This window comes from Seriola aureovittata, chromosome 11 (genome assembly GCF_021018895.1).
Source record: "Seriola aureovittata isolate HTS-2021-v1 ecotype China chromosome 11, ASM2101889v1, whole genome shotgun sequence".
NCBI classification, from domain to species: Eukaryota; Metazoa; Chordata; class Actinopteri; order Carangiformes; family Carangidae; genus Seriola; species Seriola aureovittata.
In genome coordinates, this window is record NC_079374.1 from 13,806,499 (window position 1) to 13,822,627 (window position 16,129).

A 16,129-nucleotide genomic window follows, 5' to 3' on the forward strand; every position below is an offset into this window, starting at 1 on the left:
CTGCCCTTTGTTGCATGCAGTTCTTTGTTTATGTTAGTTGTTGTTTTAACCAATACTGCAATTCTACATCTAGCTCATTGAGCTGTAGGGATCATCCTCCTTTTGTGTGTTTTGGGGCTGAGCTGAGGTGCTGTCACAGCATTTAAATGAGCATTTTGCTTCAGCGAGAATGAAGCGTTTTTGTCAGCCTCCACTCATCGTGGATGATTAGAGCAAAATGTCTACCCATCTTGACTGGAGATCACCACAGCTCCAGATAACATGCTCGGTGATTGAAGGTCGCAATATTTTGAATTCTAATGGGGCTGCAAGATGAATTGCCTGAAATAGACTGTAGAATCTTCTGGCTTCCTCCTCATGCCCCCCTTGCCTGTCCACTGTGAAAAGAACCACTGGGAATGGCAAGGCCCGATGATCATAGAATTATTGGATGGTGATTCTAAACCCTTCAAAGAGGAGTTGCTATGGAGATCTCGTTCCAAACTGTGAAATGATTCACCTTTGAAAGGCTGGAGGGCCTGAAAGCTGAACACATCATTGTTCAGGTGGCGGTTGGTTAGGAAATTGCTGGTGCCTGTGCAATCAGCAGCACTATAGTAGTTAAGGATCTAAAAAGGTTTGTTCGCTGAATGATGTGGGACAACAGTGGTGTGCATATGACGGTTCCTTTCAATCAAGGCACTCTCATGCTCCGTGGTTTAACAAAATAAATGGAATGATAGAGGTTAAGCTAATGATAAGGGAATTAACACTGTTGTTTTCAGTCAGAGTTCATGAAAACGGAAACCTCCCCCATGCAATCACTTCTCAACTGCACACAGAACAGGCTTGTCTGAACGGCTTTCTCTGTTTTTTTTTTCAGTCAGTCAGTGATATCAGACATGGTGGAAAGATGCACCTTTAATACTCAGTTTGGTATGAGACACTACATCTGACAGTAGATTACATAGGAATTGGAGACACTTTGTGAGGTACTGATTCATACCATCGAGCACTGTGATTTCACTGTGATCTATTATGAAAGATGGGATCATGTAGAAAACATGAGTGTATCTCTGAGGGGCTCAAACCCACCATTTTCTGGTGTGAAACTGCTTTTTAGCAGCCAGTGTATTTTCCATAATTGACACATGCAAAGAAACAAGGCTGAATATGCCACAAACTCTGTTACAGAAGCAACGAACTACAAATAGCTGTTAATTTCATGTATCCAAAAATGAATGTGAATGAATGAAAGATATTTCCTGAATGAACATAAATACCTTTGTGTGCATTGCCAGTGTTTTTATGCTGGGGAGACATCCATAATGTGCTTTTCCTGACAGACTCATAAAATAGCTTTTACTGCTCTGAATACCAGGAGAATTGCGGCACTGAGTTTGCATGAACATTTTAAAAGCAGTGAGAGGAATGCAAGTTCTTTAGATGTGCTCTTACCCATCTTGCATGTGAAAACATGCACAGGAAGTTAGAAGTCAATGAATACTGTAATTTAACTGAATTATGTTGACCACATATCCTCCCAGGTAGCAACATCAGAGGAAGCAGCTCAATCAGTATTGATCTTGACTTGACTCAGATGACTGCCTTGTCTGTGTACCTGACAGAAAAGCAATGATATAAACTAGCTTGAGCCTGCTTGGTGCTCTTAGGCGTTAAAGTTGTGCTACCTGAAAATACAGAGCTAATTAAAGAAAACACCATTTGTTCCTTTGTTTATACTGTATGTTCTTACCTGTGGTCCAGGGATGTTTGTATGATGGGGTTAATTTAAAAAAACATTGACAAAGTAAATGATACATATTCTTTTATATATTTTTTTTCTCTCAAAATGTTTTTCATTTTTAAATGTCAGTTCATGGAGTTTTATCTCCTCAGGATATACCAGCCTGCAGTGCCGCTGTAAGTCCATAATTTTGCAGAGATTAGCCTGATCCCTAATCAGGCCATTAAACACCACTCACCCTCGAGAGACTAATCCTTTTGTTCTGTCAATAAAGGAGCACCTGTTAATAATGTCTTCAAAACATACACTATTTGAAATGAAGCAGTAACATTCAAATTGTGAGACAGACCTGACTCCTGAGACTGGGCCTTTCCAACCTCTTTCTTCTTCTTTTTATTGTGTGTTTTTACTGTCTTGCGTGTGGCTTTGTGTGGCGCTGCAGCCTCATAAGAGCTGTCTTCACAGAGCCCTACCCAGGCCCAGTTGTTAAGGGACTAATTGTGGAGATTGCCCCCTCAGATTTCTCTCCTCTCTTTCACCTCATGCATTTGTTCTCCAGCTCTAAGCCTTGAATGGGACGACGGTAAAGTAGATGTGAATGTTAAATTAGGCGAAATTAATTAAAGCAAATTACTTTGGAATATGTGGTCGTCAGAGGAGAGTGTCAGTTGATGACTAAATAGTGAGTGATCAGCTGCTCCTGCTCTTTCAAAGCCTCTTTGAATTGTTGATATATCAGCTTTTTCTTTATTAGGACATATAACAATGGTCAGAAACTGTTGAATACTAAGTAAGAAATTTTTTTTTTGTAAATGATTGTCCATATAATAATTTCTTATGCTTTCATTAACAGTGATTTACACCAATCATGAGAGGTTTATTAACCATGTGAACCTTTTTTAAACCTCACCGCTCCTAATTAATAAGTACTAAGACTCGTATGCATTTTCCATTGGAGACGCAGTGTATCAAAACTGTACATCATAATTGTTTCTAATGTATGTATATTCTTGCAGCTAACAAAATGATTACATTGCATTATATTTTCTGAGTTCATGCAGACACAATGGCAAATTTTCATTCCAATCAGTGCTGAACAGGGAGCTGGTAAATTGGAGCAGCAAAACAATAATTCCACTGATTAGCCCCTTTCTGTGTGGCGTAAGTGAACTGTTTATACTGTGGAGTACCTCTGCAAGAGGAGAGGAACCAAAACAGCCTGATTAGGCAAAGAGTAATTGGATAAGTTCATTTCACCATGAGGACAACGCACAGGATGACAGCTTGCACAAAAGTCTACAGCTTCTGTTGACTTGCATGAGTAATAAAGCCACTGGTGTAGGATTTCTGGTTGTCTGTCATGTTGTTGTTGAGCTGTGTATGTTTAGGTGAGTGATGCTAGATTGCAAAAGCCCTGTAGTTTAGTTCTATGGAAAATCAGGCACTTATCCCTCCTTAACCCAGTAGTGGAACAAGATATGATATTCTGTGCATGTGGGGGATCACTGGGGAGTTCATATTGGATCAGTTCAGTTTTGTGCCACTTTCAATTTCACAACACTCAAAACCGGTCTCAGAGGCACGGGTTCATATAAGTGAACAAGATTAAGAGGCTACAAACAATCTTGCACCTCTGTGAGACTGTAGTTTCCAGCACAGTACAGCAGTACTTGAGTTAAATACACATGCCAGCATGTTAACAAGCTGACAACGACCATGTTGATATGCTGATGTTAACAATGTAGCATGTTTGCATGCTAGTCTTTATAATTTATCCTGTGGTGACGTGAAGGTGCCAGATTTCAAGGCAGCCATTCCACCAGTTGTTGAGAAGTTTCCCTCTAAATCAATGGCAAAATTGGACTAGCACTCGCGGAAAAGTCAGGGGGTCATATTAGTGATGAAGAATATCAAGATACGAATGAAAATATGTAATAAAAGATTGAATGGCAATTCATCTGATAGCTGCTACAATATTGCAAAATGGACAAACGTGACGGACCAAGATTGCCAGTCGTAAAGCCAAGTCGCTAGTGTTTCAAACACCTAGCATGAAATCTGTGTACACAACCATGACACTGATCTGAGTGGTGGAGCAGGGGATAACTTTAATGCTGAACAAACTCTCTTGATGACGCTCTTGATGATACCCGACCACGTTCCCTACACGACAACTGCGCACAGCAACGTGAATCATCAACATTTTCTACATGCATCACTGTCAGAACTTGTTGAGAGATGATGTGACAGCCTCGTGATGAGTAATGTGAATCACTGCAGTGACGTTATTATCTCGCAGGGCCTCACCTGTCTGCAGTCCTCCTCAGGTGTCAACACGTGAATATAGATTGTTGATAACATTTAGTGACTCAAACATGTACATTCCAAACATAGTGTCCCTCAACACAGCAATACTTAAAGCCAAGTCATCATTCGCCTGACATCCGCTTCCCTGTTGAATGACATGGTATTCCCATTATGCCACAGTGTGATACTTCACAAGTCGCTGTTGTTGACTGATTTATGAAAGAGTGTGCTGGTATATTCCAAATCCCATGGTATATAACATAATAAATTTACTCAAACACTGTACTTAAGTACACATTTGAGGTGCTTGTAGTTTGCTTGTGTATCTCCATTTTGCACTCTTCTACTCCTCTACACTTTAGAGGAAAATATTGTACTTTTTATTCCTCTACATTAATTAGTTATTCATTTATTTACAAGACACTTTACAGATTAAGTGTACATACAGAATACTGTAAATAACAGACTTAAATAAAATAATGATGTGCTGTAGTAGATTAACTAACTGCTTTTCACACCATAAAGTTCAAACTAGCTCCATTTCTTCAGCTACAAGATGGTAGTAACTTATTTGCACCAGTAATAATAATAGTAATCAATATATAACAGCATAATGAGTACTTTTACTTCTGATACATTAAGCCCATTTTGCTAACAATGCTTTATCTTAAGTGACATTTTTATTGCAGGGCGTGTACTTACAGTCTGTATTGGATTATTTTTATGTTGCATCATTTCTACTTTTACTTAAGGAGTCATATTATAAAACAAACAGATCACATATTGTGTGGGTTGTAAATTTAAAGAATGTATTGGAATAACATTCAGGAGAACAGTCCACTACAGTTGCCAGCGGTAATGTGAATGGCTGTCACTCTCGTGTGACAGATGTCCCCCCCCACCCCCCACCCCCCTCCCCCCCACCCGCCGCCCCCCTCAGCCCTGAGCACTGCTGGAGAATCAGAGGGAGTCCTGAGAGCTGCCGTTGGCTAAATGGTCTGAGAGCCTCATTACCTAATCACCAGCGCAGCCACAGCTATGACACAAATGATTAGGGGAAGACTGTTCTCTTTCTTTGTAATTGTTGATTTTTTTTTTTTTTGTTAGATCACTTTTCACTCACTTTTGTTTATTTGTCATATTTTTAGCTTACTTAATAGCTAATAGTTTTAAGACAGTAGGGTAGAAAATGCACGACCAGACACTCTCTACCTCATGCAGGTTGTTGCACTTCAAGCCAATTTTGGTGAGACTTTCACACTATAAGATGGTTTCTCACAGTTCTGACACTTGCACACTGAAAATATATTCCTAATTATTTTATTATTTTTCTTTTGATTTTCCTGTGACTCCCACTGTGATTTTTCATGTGGATGTTTATTTTTCCCACATTCTCTGCAAAAGCTAACGATTTTCTGGGCTAAATCTAATCACCGTTTCACATTCGATCCCAAGAAGTCAATGACATTGATTCGGTTGCTTGTACTATATATGTTCATGTAAAGCAGTGTTGTTGCTGAAAAAGAAGAAAAAAAAATTCTATACTGATGTTTTTCTCTGTGTGTTTGTCTCCCATCGCTGCAGGCGCTTTTGAGGATGAGGATATCATCCATGTTGAGGGGACGGTGGACCCAGTGAGGGATATGGAGATCATCCATGAGGAGCTGAGGCTGAAGGATGAGGAGATGATCGGCCCTGTTATTGACAAGCTGGAGAAGACGGCCATTAGAGGCGGTGACAAGAAACTCAAACCAGAATATGTGAGTCAATGTCCCAGCAGGCCCTTTGCTCTCCCTCACAGCAAGGCACAAATAATAACCCTCCCACACACATGGCCAAGAAGAAAAAAAAGTATTTTTTTTTTAATCTCCCTCCAATAGGTCTCACCCCTCCCCCTGCCCCATTTTTTTTTCCTTTCTGAGATTGAAAGTGATCAGGGGTCAGGGGTTTTCTGCTGTAGAAATCATTAATAGAGAGTTACTTATTCAGCTGCTGACCCTGGGTCACAGCACTGGGCTAATGAAAGTGTTTCCACACAGCTCTTTTCATCTAAAGTAATACTCAAATCATGGCACAGCTCTTGCTCATGCTTATACACCTACAGCAGCTTGGAAATTGTATAAGGCCATACAGTGGGTGACACATATGCCATATACCTCGCTATGAATACCGTAAATGTTTAGAATATTCTTTGACAGGAGATTCTCAGTTATATGTACCGAGGTGCAGGGCAAAATGCAGGGTAAGATCAGAAAAAAGAAATCCATATCCTCGATGTCAGATCAAAATGCATGTGGATGCACACACATTCAGGTGGTCATATTGTTAAGGTAATGAGGCTTAGCACCCAACTTTAGCAACGATTTGGCTGTAAATGTCTCCTGATGCCCTTCCATCATCGGAGCAGGATAAGATAGGCCAGCACGCGAGGGGATCTGGCCTTTCCCTTGGAGCGGCATGCCCAATTTCAGGCCCCAACACACCGAGGCTCTGACCACTCATTACGCTAACGAGAGGGGCTATTTCACCTGCTGCAGAGGCCCCTTGCCTGGTTGGTTCCCCTCAGACTAACCCCCCCCCCCACACACACACACACACCCTTGCAGCCAACAGCACTTCCCCACACCCCTGTAGCCCCACAGACAGGAGCCATTCAGGCTAGGCAGGTGGCCGCTTACGCACATAATTGCTAACAATTTTAGGCAATGAATAAAAATGATCTACATTACTTGTCAAAGGTTGTGCACACGTCGGCAAGTGACAATCTATAGAAGACCTCTTTAGATGGCAAAGAATGGTGCTTCTCAAAGGCTGCACCAAGCTTTTAGATTGGGGCGGGCAGGGGGGGGGGGGGGGTGTATGATTGTCTCACAGGCTGAGTCTGGAGTTTGACATGCTCAGCTGTACGCAGACACATATATACACATTGTCAGCATCTATATGCAGACATGTGCATCAACCCTGCATCTAAAAATGTACAGTTTTAAAGAAACAATAGTGTTTGTACTTTCTTTCATTGAGCCACAGGATGCTATGAAATAAAAGGGAAATTCTGTGCAACTATTTAGATGGTGATCACTGCCATAGATTTTTCCCGCTACTGAGTCATCTGAAATAAGATCTAATTTCAATTGTCACACTCATACACAGATTTTTATGTAGAACTGAAATTTCATGAGCAAAAACTGCTTTTATTCTGCTTGTAGTAAATTTTTTAAAAATTACATTAAAATGTAATAATTTACCATTTAGATATCTGATTATTATCACATTAGTAAATCTGATATAATTTGAGATGACACAACTTTCAACACTAAACAGAACCAGTTTAGTAGTTTACATTAATCTATACTGAAAATCCAAAATGAGGTTTAAACATGCATGTTGTGTTATGTCGTGACAGTGAAAATCAAATAAGAATAATATCATGTCAAAACCACAGGTCACTGTGTTGCTAAAAATACTGTATGCTTAAAAAAATGCAACTCAATTAAATGAAGGACTCTGAGTAAATGCACTTTTGCATTTTTGCTTGTGTTTGTTCTCATCAAGTCCAGTGATGAAAGTTTAGAGAAATGTAAGCAGCGTAGGAAATGCACTGCACATTGTCATGCAAGATACAGAAACAGTATTCCATACTTATATGGAATAATTATACTTTATAATTACGCAGTATAGTGTGATACATCGAGCATGCTCTCAAAAAAGAATAATGTTGAATATTTGTCCTTTGTGACACAAATGAAACACAAAGTGTTTTTAGGGAAGCTTGTTTTAATGTACTTCCTGCTGAAACAGGATGTTGGAGCGAGACAAAACACATAAGGGGAGCATTAACATTGTAAGCTAAAAAGGATATCTGAGGTTATCCGATAGATAGGGGGCAAAATGAATACAAAAGAAAAAACGTAATAAGGTGATATTGGTTCAGTTTTTATGCGCTAGCTGCTGCAGAATGAGCTCACAGCTGAAAATATGGTGTTAAAGAAAATGTGATTTTGTGAGGAAAAAACAACCAAATCAGGAATTTTGAATTTATTGTAAAATACCATATTGTAGTAACATTCTGCTATCATTCTGAAAGAGTTACCTAATATAATTTCATTGTGGCTGTATTTATTTGCATGCAGGAGCACAATGCTCATATGTATGCATTGTTATAAAGATTTAAATCCATTTTGCTGGTGCTGTGTTTACAAGAACAATGTTTCATCGCCTTTGTCCATATGAATCCTCAAAATCCCTATCCTTACAAAACAATAATAAGAAGCCGGGCCACCAGTGGCGCTTCATGGTGGCAGGCGTATGTGTTTGACCCCTGTGGGACCTATATGCCTTTTATTAACACCTGCCTGTTAGAGGAACACTGCACGGCGGCTGCGAGCTGATGAGGGAAACCTGGAGCGGGTTCAGCCTGTGTCACCGGCCGTTTGCTGTTTCCATTTCACAGATGATTAATCTCTCTGTGAAGACTTGGGCTGGCGCGGGCGGAGTGTATGCAGCTCTTCCTGCGCTCTCTCCCGCTGGCTGCACTCTGGCTGCCTGACTAAAAGGCCTTTAGAATTCCTGTGGAGAGAGATGTGCAGAGAGTGAATGCAGCTGGCTGGGGGTCAGTGTGTGGAGCTTTTTCTGCCATTGTGTAATTGAGGCTCTGGCAGGATTTTTTCCTCAGTTCTTTCAAAAGGGAGTGTGATTGTGAAGTGCTGCAAGGGTTTGGGGAGGGAAAAGGAGGTAGGGGGAGTGTTGCAGGGGGTGGGGGAGTTTTTATATGAAGGGGGAGGTCAAGTTGACAGGAACAAAAAGAATGTGTTCCGCTAATTTCTGTGGGGCTGGATCAACAATAATAGGCTCAATTTCTTTATTACAAATTTTATAACTACCTCCCTCCCATTTTCCCACCCTTTTCCGCTTCCAGATCCTGTCAAGACCCAGTCTTGCCTGTGGTCTCAACCCACAAGTACCTCAGTAATGAATGTGGCATACATAGCTGGAAATGCTCAATATTTTCTCCAGAGGAAACAGTTAATAATTTGTTCTGTACCTCACTAGTACTTATTCAGTATGACTGCATTCTGCAAAGTGCCTGAGGAAGGACCAATAATTTACACCTAACTAACCAACTTCCAATTAGTTTCCTGCTCTTTCCAATTTTGTCTCCTCTCTCTATCCCTTTCATTAAATGGTCCCGATGGAATATTGATGTATAAAACTGTGACTCTAAGCGAGACACCCCAGAAGGCATTTTGTCATGATTTAAAGGAGGGAAGGGGGTCTTGTGCATGCCATCCCCGTCAAAGCCAGGCCACTCCTGCTTGAATGCGAGCACAGCCATTGTTCATTTTGGCATCAGGATGCCATGCATTTAGGAAATAATTACCCCATACCCTGCTGGGTTTATATTCTTTTTCATCTCCTTTAATGGCTTCTTGTTCATTCTCTTTTAACCCCAAACAGGACGTTATGTGCAAAATCAAGAGCTGGGTGGTGGATGAAAAGAAAAATGTCCGCTACTACCATGATTGGAACGACAAGGAGGTAAGCCTTTGATGTTACAGTCCAATATATTAATGGGATTTACCTTGTGAATCTTTTCATCTCATCTAAAAGTACAACTGCAGTTTCCTTGCCTTTATTTTTTTTTTTTTTCTCAAGCAACATGTCTTTCATGCAAATCACAAGTTAATATAATGTACATTATTTAGTTGGTTGTATTTTGACATAACGTTCGTGCAATTGAATGACATCCGGCCATGCTGATCTTGATTTAAAGGCTTTATAGTCGCTTCCCACAGAGGCTAATACACCAGACCCTCATTTTGTTTTGGCTTGACTTATCTCTGTCTGTGCTGTCCTCACTTTGGAAAGTTTGGATTCTCAATACTTGCCTTGTCTGTCTTTATCACAGATCGAAGTGTTGAACAAATACTTGTTCTTGACATCCAAACCAATGATTTACCTTGTTAACCTCTCTGAGAAAGACTACATCAGGAGAAAGAACAAATGGTAAGTGCTTCGAAGACGGACTGGACTCAACTCATTGCACTAATTAATCAACACCAAAGAGCTTTTCTTCTACTCGTGTACAGGGTGACGTTGATTTCTACTAACCTTGATTGAAACTGCATTTCAGCTATAAAAAGCGTGTGTGTGCATGTGTCTGGGTATGCATGTGCTGAGGTGTGGGATGGAAGTGCGTGTGTGCGCGCGTGTGTGTGTGTGTGTGTGTGTGTGTGTGTGTGTGTGTGTGTGTGTGTGTGAGTGAGAGTTAGCCTTGTTGATCCACTGACTGTGGTCTCCTGCTGACAGAAACAGTCATATCTTTCTGAGAGGATCTGCCTGGAGGTGACACTAAGTAAGCTCTAACACGACATCCAGCTCTGCAAACCCCAACCATCCTCCACTTCATTAAGCACATACTGGCATATGGTCTCAATTATCCATCAGAATTTCTCATTTCCATATAATATCAAAGAGAGTGACAAAAAAAAACAAAAAAACCCATATGTACATTCAAAACCAAACAAATAATTAATATCATCTGGAGACGGCGAATAACTTTGCTCCAAATATTTGTCATCACTTGCTGTTGCTCAAGTAGCATTACAAGCTTCACTTTACAGCCATGAAATTCCCACAGATCACAGTGACAACTTTATGTGTATTAGGTGCGTAGAAGAAAAATGGCAAATGCATGTGTGTTTTGCTTTTCAACACTAATATACAGGGTTTTGTACTTTTTACTTTGCAGGGGCAACACTATTTATAATGTGAACTGACTGAGGATGACCTTTAATGCACTAATATAAACTTCTTCACTGTGTTTACAGCTCTACGATCCTCTGCTCTGTTACAAACACTTTTTATAGTAATGTTGTCATCTGGCCACAGTGAGAGATGATCTAGAAGGCTGGTGTTAGACATCCATTATAGCTGAAAGGGCTACTTTGCCACACTACAGCCGTTTTGTCAATAACACCAACTTGTGGATTGTTATCGCACTTTTCCAATTGCCCTCTAGGCTTGTAGTGTCAGTTCTTACAAAATTTGTTTTTAGTGCTTTACTTGGCAGCATTGTATTACAAGGGAAGTTGTTTACCTGTGACTGTTTGTTAAAATGTTCCTGACACGAAAGTAAGACTGTCAGACAGGGGAAGGAGGAGGAGGAGAACTCATAAATCAAATGATTCATGGTATGTGGAACATCCGTCATCAGTAGGAAGAGAGCTTTTTTTTTCGTGTTGTGTGTGTGTGTGTATAAGTGTGTGTGTGTTTGTGTGTGTGTGTGTTCTTTAAGTGGGTAAAACGCAATAAATCTTTGTGTGTTTTAAACAGGCAAACTGTAGTGCTCAGGTGTCCTGAGGGCTCCACGGTGAACAATGCCGACATCAAAGTGTTGATGTTTGACAAGTGATGAGTCACTTCCCTTGTCCAGAGAGGAGCTCACACCTGTATGGAGATGATTACAGGTAGATCTAGTTGGCCCTAATTGTACAATAAATGCTGCTCTCAGCCCTAATGGCAGCTAGTCTGCAGCAGAGACGCCAGACTGCCATTTGGCTGTCGCCATGCTCCCGTGTTTTTCCACCAGCACAGTTGAGATGATGATACGGTTAAGGACTATTCAAAGCAAACAGCAAGACAAATTGCAATCTCAGGTTTAATGTGTGGAGGAAAAGAAGGCGACTCCTAGAATGAGGCAAATAAGCCAATTTTATCAGTGTCTCTCAGGACACCCATTCAGGCCATTTCACAGGTTCAGTACCTGCGATTTCTAAAGCACTGTTTTATATTTGCTGTGTTTTGTTGTGTGCACGCTGCCAGTCAGGCCTTAGCTTGATGTGATTTATTTTAGCAACATGCTCCACCAAACATTATTTAATTGTTTGTTATTATTACCGATACTTAATAGCAGGTTGTAGAGACAGTTAGGAGAATACTATTGAATATTGCACCGTTTTTTGGACACACATGGGCAATTACAGTAGTTTTATCAGACCTTTTGAGCCTCCAAAAACAGTTCATTGTTAACCAAGATCATCCTGTTTGGAGTATGGGAACCACATACCAAGCTGCCCTTGTTTAGACAAGAATACACAGTATTAGCTTTAGCAAGCCATCATTAATGGAGGGATCAGACGAGGAGCAAGGCCTCCTTTCATCCCCAGGTTCTCTGCTGGAGACAGTACATCATTTACTGTTGAGAGGAGCACATGGCTCCAATCCTATACAGTGTATGTGTATGTGTATGAGAATGCGTACATGTGCATGTTTGAAGTCTGTTTCAGAGGCGACTCCATGCTCATTTGGATGCTGGCGTAATTGCGGTGTGGAGATCAAAGGCTCGCTGGCCGAGTGATGTTCCAGAGGAGACTTTACCACACAGCCCTCTCCTCTGAGCAGAGGGGGCCGCCTGCTGCTCACCGCTCCCCTCTCCCCTCTAGCCATGCACTGCCCCCTGCACATCCCCGCTCGTAAAAAATGATTAAGGCCGCATTTGTCATGTGTTTATGACTGAGAGGCATTGCGTGATAGGGAATGGCATCTACAAGAGTTTATCAAGAGGCTTTCTCCTCTTTGCTCGGCGTCAGCGAGCTGCCTGGAAGACTTTTTCTCTGCGTCACGTATCCGTGGTTTGTATGTTAGAGAGGGTCATTAGAGCACTGTTGATGCTGTGGTGGCTGCAACCTGTCCAGTATTAGTATGTTTGCACTTGTAAGTTAACATATTTTTTTTATTAAACATGAGGCATGATCATCGTTAACGATTTTCATTCCTTCTAATAAATTTGATATCGGATATTTATTTAATCCTCCTCAGCAAACTAAGTCATATTTTATAAAGGCAAGAGACACAGTTGAGAATACTCCAGATATGCAGTGATGTTTTTCTTTCTTGTGTTTTTTTTCCCTATTTTTTTTTCTTCTTCTTTTGGACAATGTGCATTAAAGTAAATTGGTGCCTCTTAAGTAGATGAGTTGACCTTTAAGGAAACTAGCAAGCGTGACCTGTCTGTGAGTGCCTCTCTGGTGTGGGTTCTCCTGGTGAGTGTTAGAACTGCAGGGTACCATTGCTTGAAGCTTTTATTAACTGTGTGTATATATATATATATATATATATATATATATATGTGTGTGTGTGTGTGTGTGTGTGTGTGTGTGTGTGTGTATTTATGTATATGCTTCCTTCTTCAGTCTGACTTTCCTTGAGTCTTGTTATTGGAACTTATTTAATACTTCATCTCTTTGAACATTATTTGCCTCGTACCTGTGTTACATCAGGTCCCTCTGTCTTGGTATATGCCAGGAAAACCAAAACAACATTTACATTCTACAGCTAGTCAACATTTTAATTTTTAATTTTTTGTTGTTTTTTTTCCGAACCACAAAGGCATGATCTCTACTTTTATTCCCGACATTTGTCTGGCATGGTGTAATTCAAAAAAATCTCATGTCATGCTTATAATCTCATCAGCCATTTTATATAACTATAAAAAAAAGGCTGCCTGTTTATGGACAAGTGGTTCTGTCTCAGTGCTTCAGCAAACATATCTTTATTCTACAAGTCCCAGTCTGATTTCAGCAAACAACTTTATTGAAGTGTCGTTGAGCAAGACACTGACTCACTATCTCTTCATTTGTTAGAAGTTAAAGTATAAAGCTGGAAATATTCAGTATTTTTTCTATTGTCAACAAATCCACAACAAGACCAAAACCAACAATGAATTGATCCTACAATGTTGTTTGTGTACCCGGAGCATGATGTAGTTTATTCCTCTGTGCCTCAGAGCTCCATTGTTGTCGGAAAACTAGTAAAAACACATGAGCCACGCAGATGCAGTGAGCGGCTTGTTCCTTTATTGCAGTGAACATGAACAATGTAGTTTATTTTGAGTCAATCCCACATACACTGTCTTGCTGCTATAAATACTCACTAGCAGACAAAATGTGTATCAATCTGTTGCTGAAAATAGTCTTCAACAAATACACTGTTTACTCTTTAATTAAACTAAATGTTTGTAATACATTTTTTTTTAAAGATTTATCCCTTGAATTGGAACAGGTGGGTGGGAAGTATTAAGAGACTAACTCATTGCTGGGGTTGAACTTGGTCAGTTAATTTTTTTTAAATAAGAAAAATATGGACAAAAGCAGCCGTATCCTTCAGCTCTGGAGAGGTGTCACTGTAGAGACTAATGCAGTGGAAACATGAGGTGACATCGGTGCTGCTAAGTCAAAAGAAATCCAACCACAGTTGAAGAAGGAGGAGAGAGGCAGGAAAATGCCTGATAGTTACTATAGTTGGCCTGTAGGAGGAGCTTTGACAATTAAAGTAAAGGAAGCCCAGACGGGAGCACTGTCACTTGTGGACCCTCTCTCTTGAGAGTTTACACCTATTTCTCCCAAGCTTTCTTCAAACAGAACATATGGAGAAAAGATCCCTCATCTGCACAGCTTCAATGTTGACTTTTATTTTGTTAAACGCATTTTCTTTTCTTCTTTCCATTTTATTTTTTCAGGGTTTTGAAGAATCCCTGTAATAAGTTAAGCATGCTTTTTTTTTTTTTTTTTTTTTTTTGACAAACAGCCAGCCATTTCTGAGTATCCATCAAGAGTTACAGACAGAGGAAAAACTGGGATGAAGGAGGGAGGAGGGGGTGACTATTATGATTCACTGAAAGCCACTCCATGAAAGCAGTCACTGCAGCCCACTTCAGCTACTCCAAACCATAATTCCCATAAACACAACTGAAACTTTATTGAGTGCAAAACCACTGGCTCCATCCAAGTTTTTAGGAACTACTATCTGGGGAGTTAGAGTTCATTTTTCAAAGCCGTGTGGGAGATATACGATCACTCGCTCCTTTATATTTTGTGCACAGTCGTCCACTCTCTCCTCGTGCAGTGTGAGATCCTGAGAAACACTTTCCCATGGTAAGATGTGTACCCTACTGCCTGCAGTCGGTCTAATGGATGCCTTTAGCTAGCTTTCAATGAGAGAAAACAACAGGAGAGGTTGTATTTTAAAACTGAAACAGATGGTGCTAATAAAGTCCTGTCGGTACAGTTTGCCTGGTTATTGACTGTCCTGAGTCCAGGTAATGAAAGGACACTGTTGACATGTCACGTGTCACCCAGTTGTCTTTGGTGTGTCCTGGTTGTGAAGACGTAGCACTGTTGTTGTAACTAATGAGACAGACCCTAAACTTGAGACTAACAGATACTTCTTTAATGGCCCTGCAAGAAATCAGTTTGCTCCACAAAATCCAATACAGGTTTTCACTTCTCCCTCATTTATCAGGCCCAAGCCCAAGGACACCGATGCTGAGTGAGTCTCCTGCAGTTCACAATGTATGGAGACACCTCTGTAGCAGCACAACATATGCACGCTTTCTTCTGGGGGCGCCCTGGGAACTGTTCCCCTGTAAAACCTGTAGTTTGGCATCGCAGACATAAAAAGAAATGTCTGCGAGTTTCGAGTCTGTCTAATGATACATTTTGATAGCTTTGGCTTTGTTGAGCTGTGCTTTTTATTATCTTTGTGATAAGGTTAAGACTGAACACACATGCCACAGTAAGTAGCCTGCAGCCTTGGCAGCTATAATGAGACAAATAAATGAATTTAGTGTTGCCACATACAGCTCCTGAATGCTTATTATGAGGATTATTGTTGAACTGTTGTGAATGGGGGAGAGAAAAAAAAAAAAAAAAGATGCCAGATTGGAAGGGGGCATGATTGGCTGATGTTACATATGTCCTTGATTACCTTCCTTCTGCTTTTATTCTAATAAGTGGCATTCTTTGTACTCCCTAGGACAGCTAGACAGTCTGACACACGATGAGAATAAATATTGCATGTGGTAGACATTAAGCTGTCATCCTGGAAAAAAAAGAAGAGATGGAGAAATCCGTGTGGCGTTCTTTGGCGCTACACTTTGCCTGCTCTTGTCACAATTGTCACATCGTGATGACTCCCCCCACTCTACCCCAGCCCCCCTATTTTCTCTCGCCCAGTCAACTGCCATGAATGACAGCATGGATACCCCATATAGAGAATTATTTTGGGTGATGTAGAATGTACTCCTCCAGGTTACTGTAT

At 40.6% G+C, this 16,129-nt stretch overlaps 1 protein-coding gene across 1 annotated transcript in view; it reads left to right on the plus strand.

The window, feature by feature from the left end:
* LOC130177066 (obg-like ATPase 1) overlaps positions 1 to 16,129 on the plus strand; it is a 42,895-nt gene that overhangs the window by 13,910 nt on the left and 12,856 nt on the right. The window contains exons 5-7 of the mRNA XM_056388482.1: positions 5,618 to 5,793; positions 9,488 to 9,568; positions 9,939 to 10,036. Coding sequence (XP_056244457.1) covers positions 5,618 to 5,793; positions 9,488 to 9,568; positions 9,939 to 10,036 — 355 coding nt within the window. The remainder of the gene's footprint in view (positions 1 to 5,617; positions 5,794 to 9,487; positions 9,569 to 9,938; positions 10,037 to 16,129) is intronic.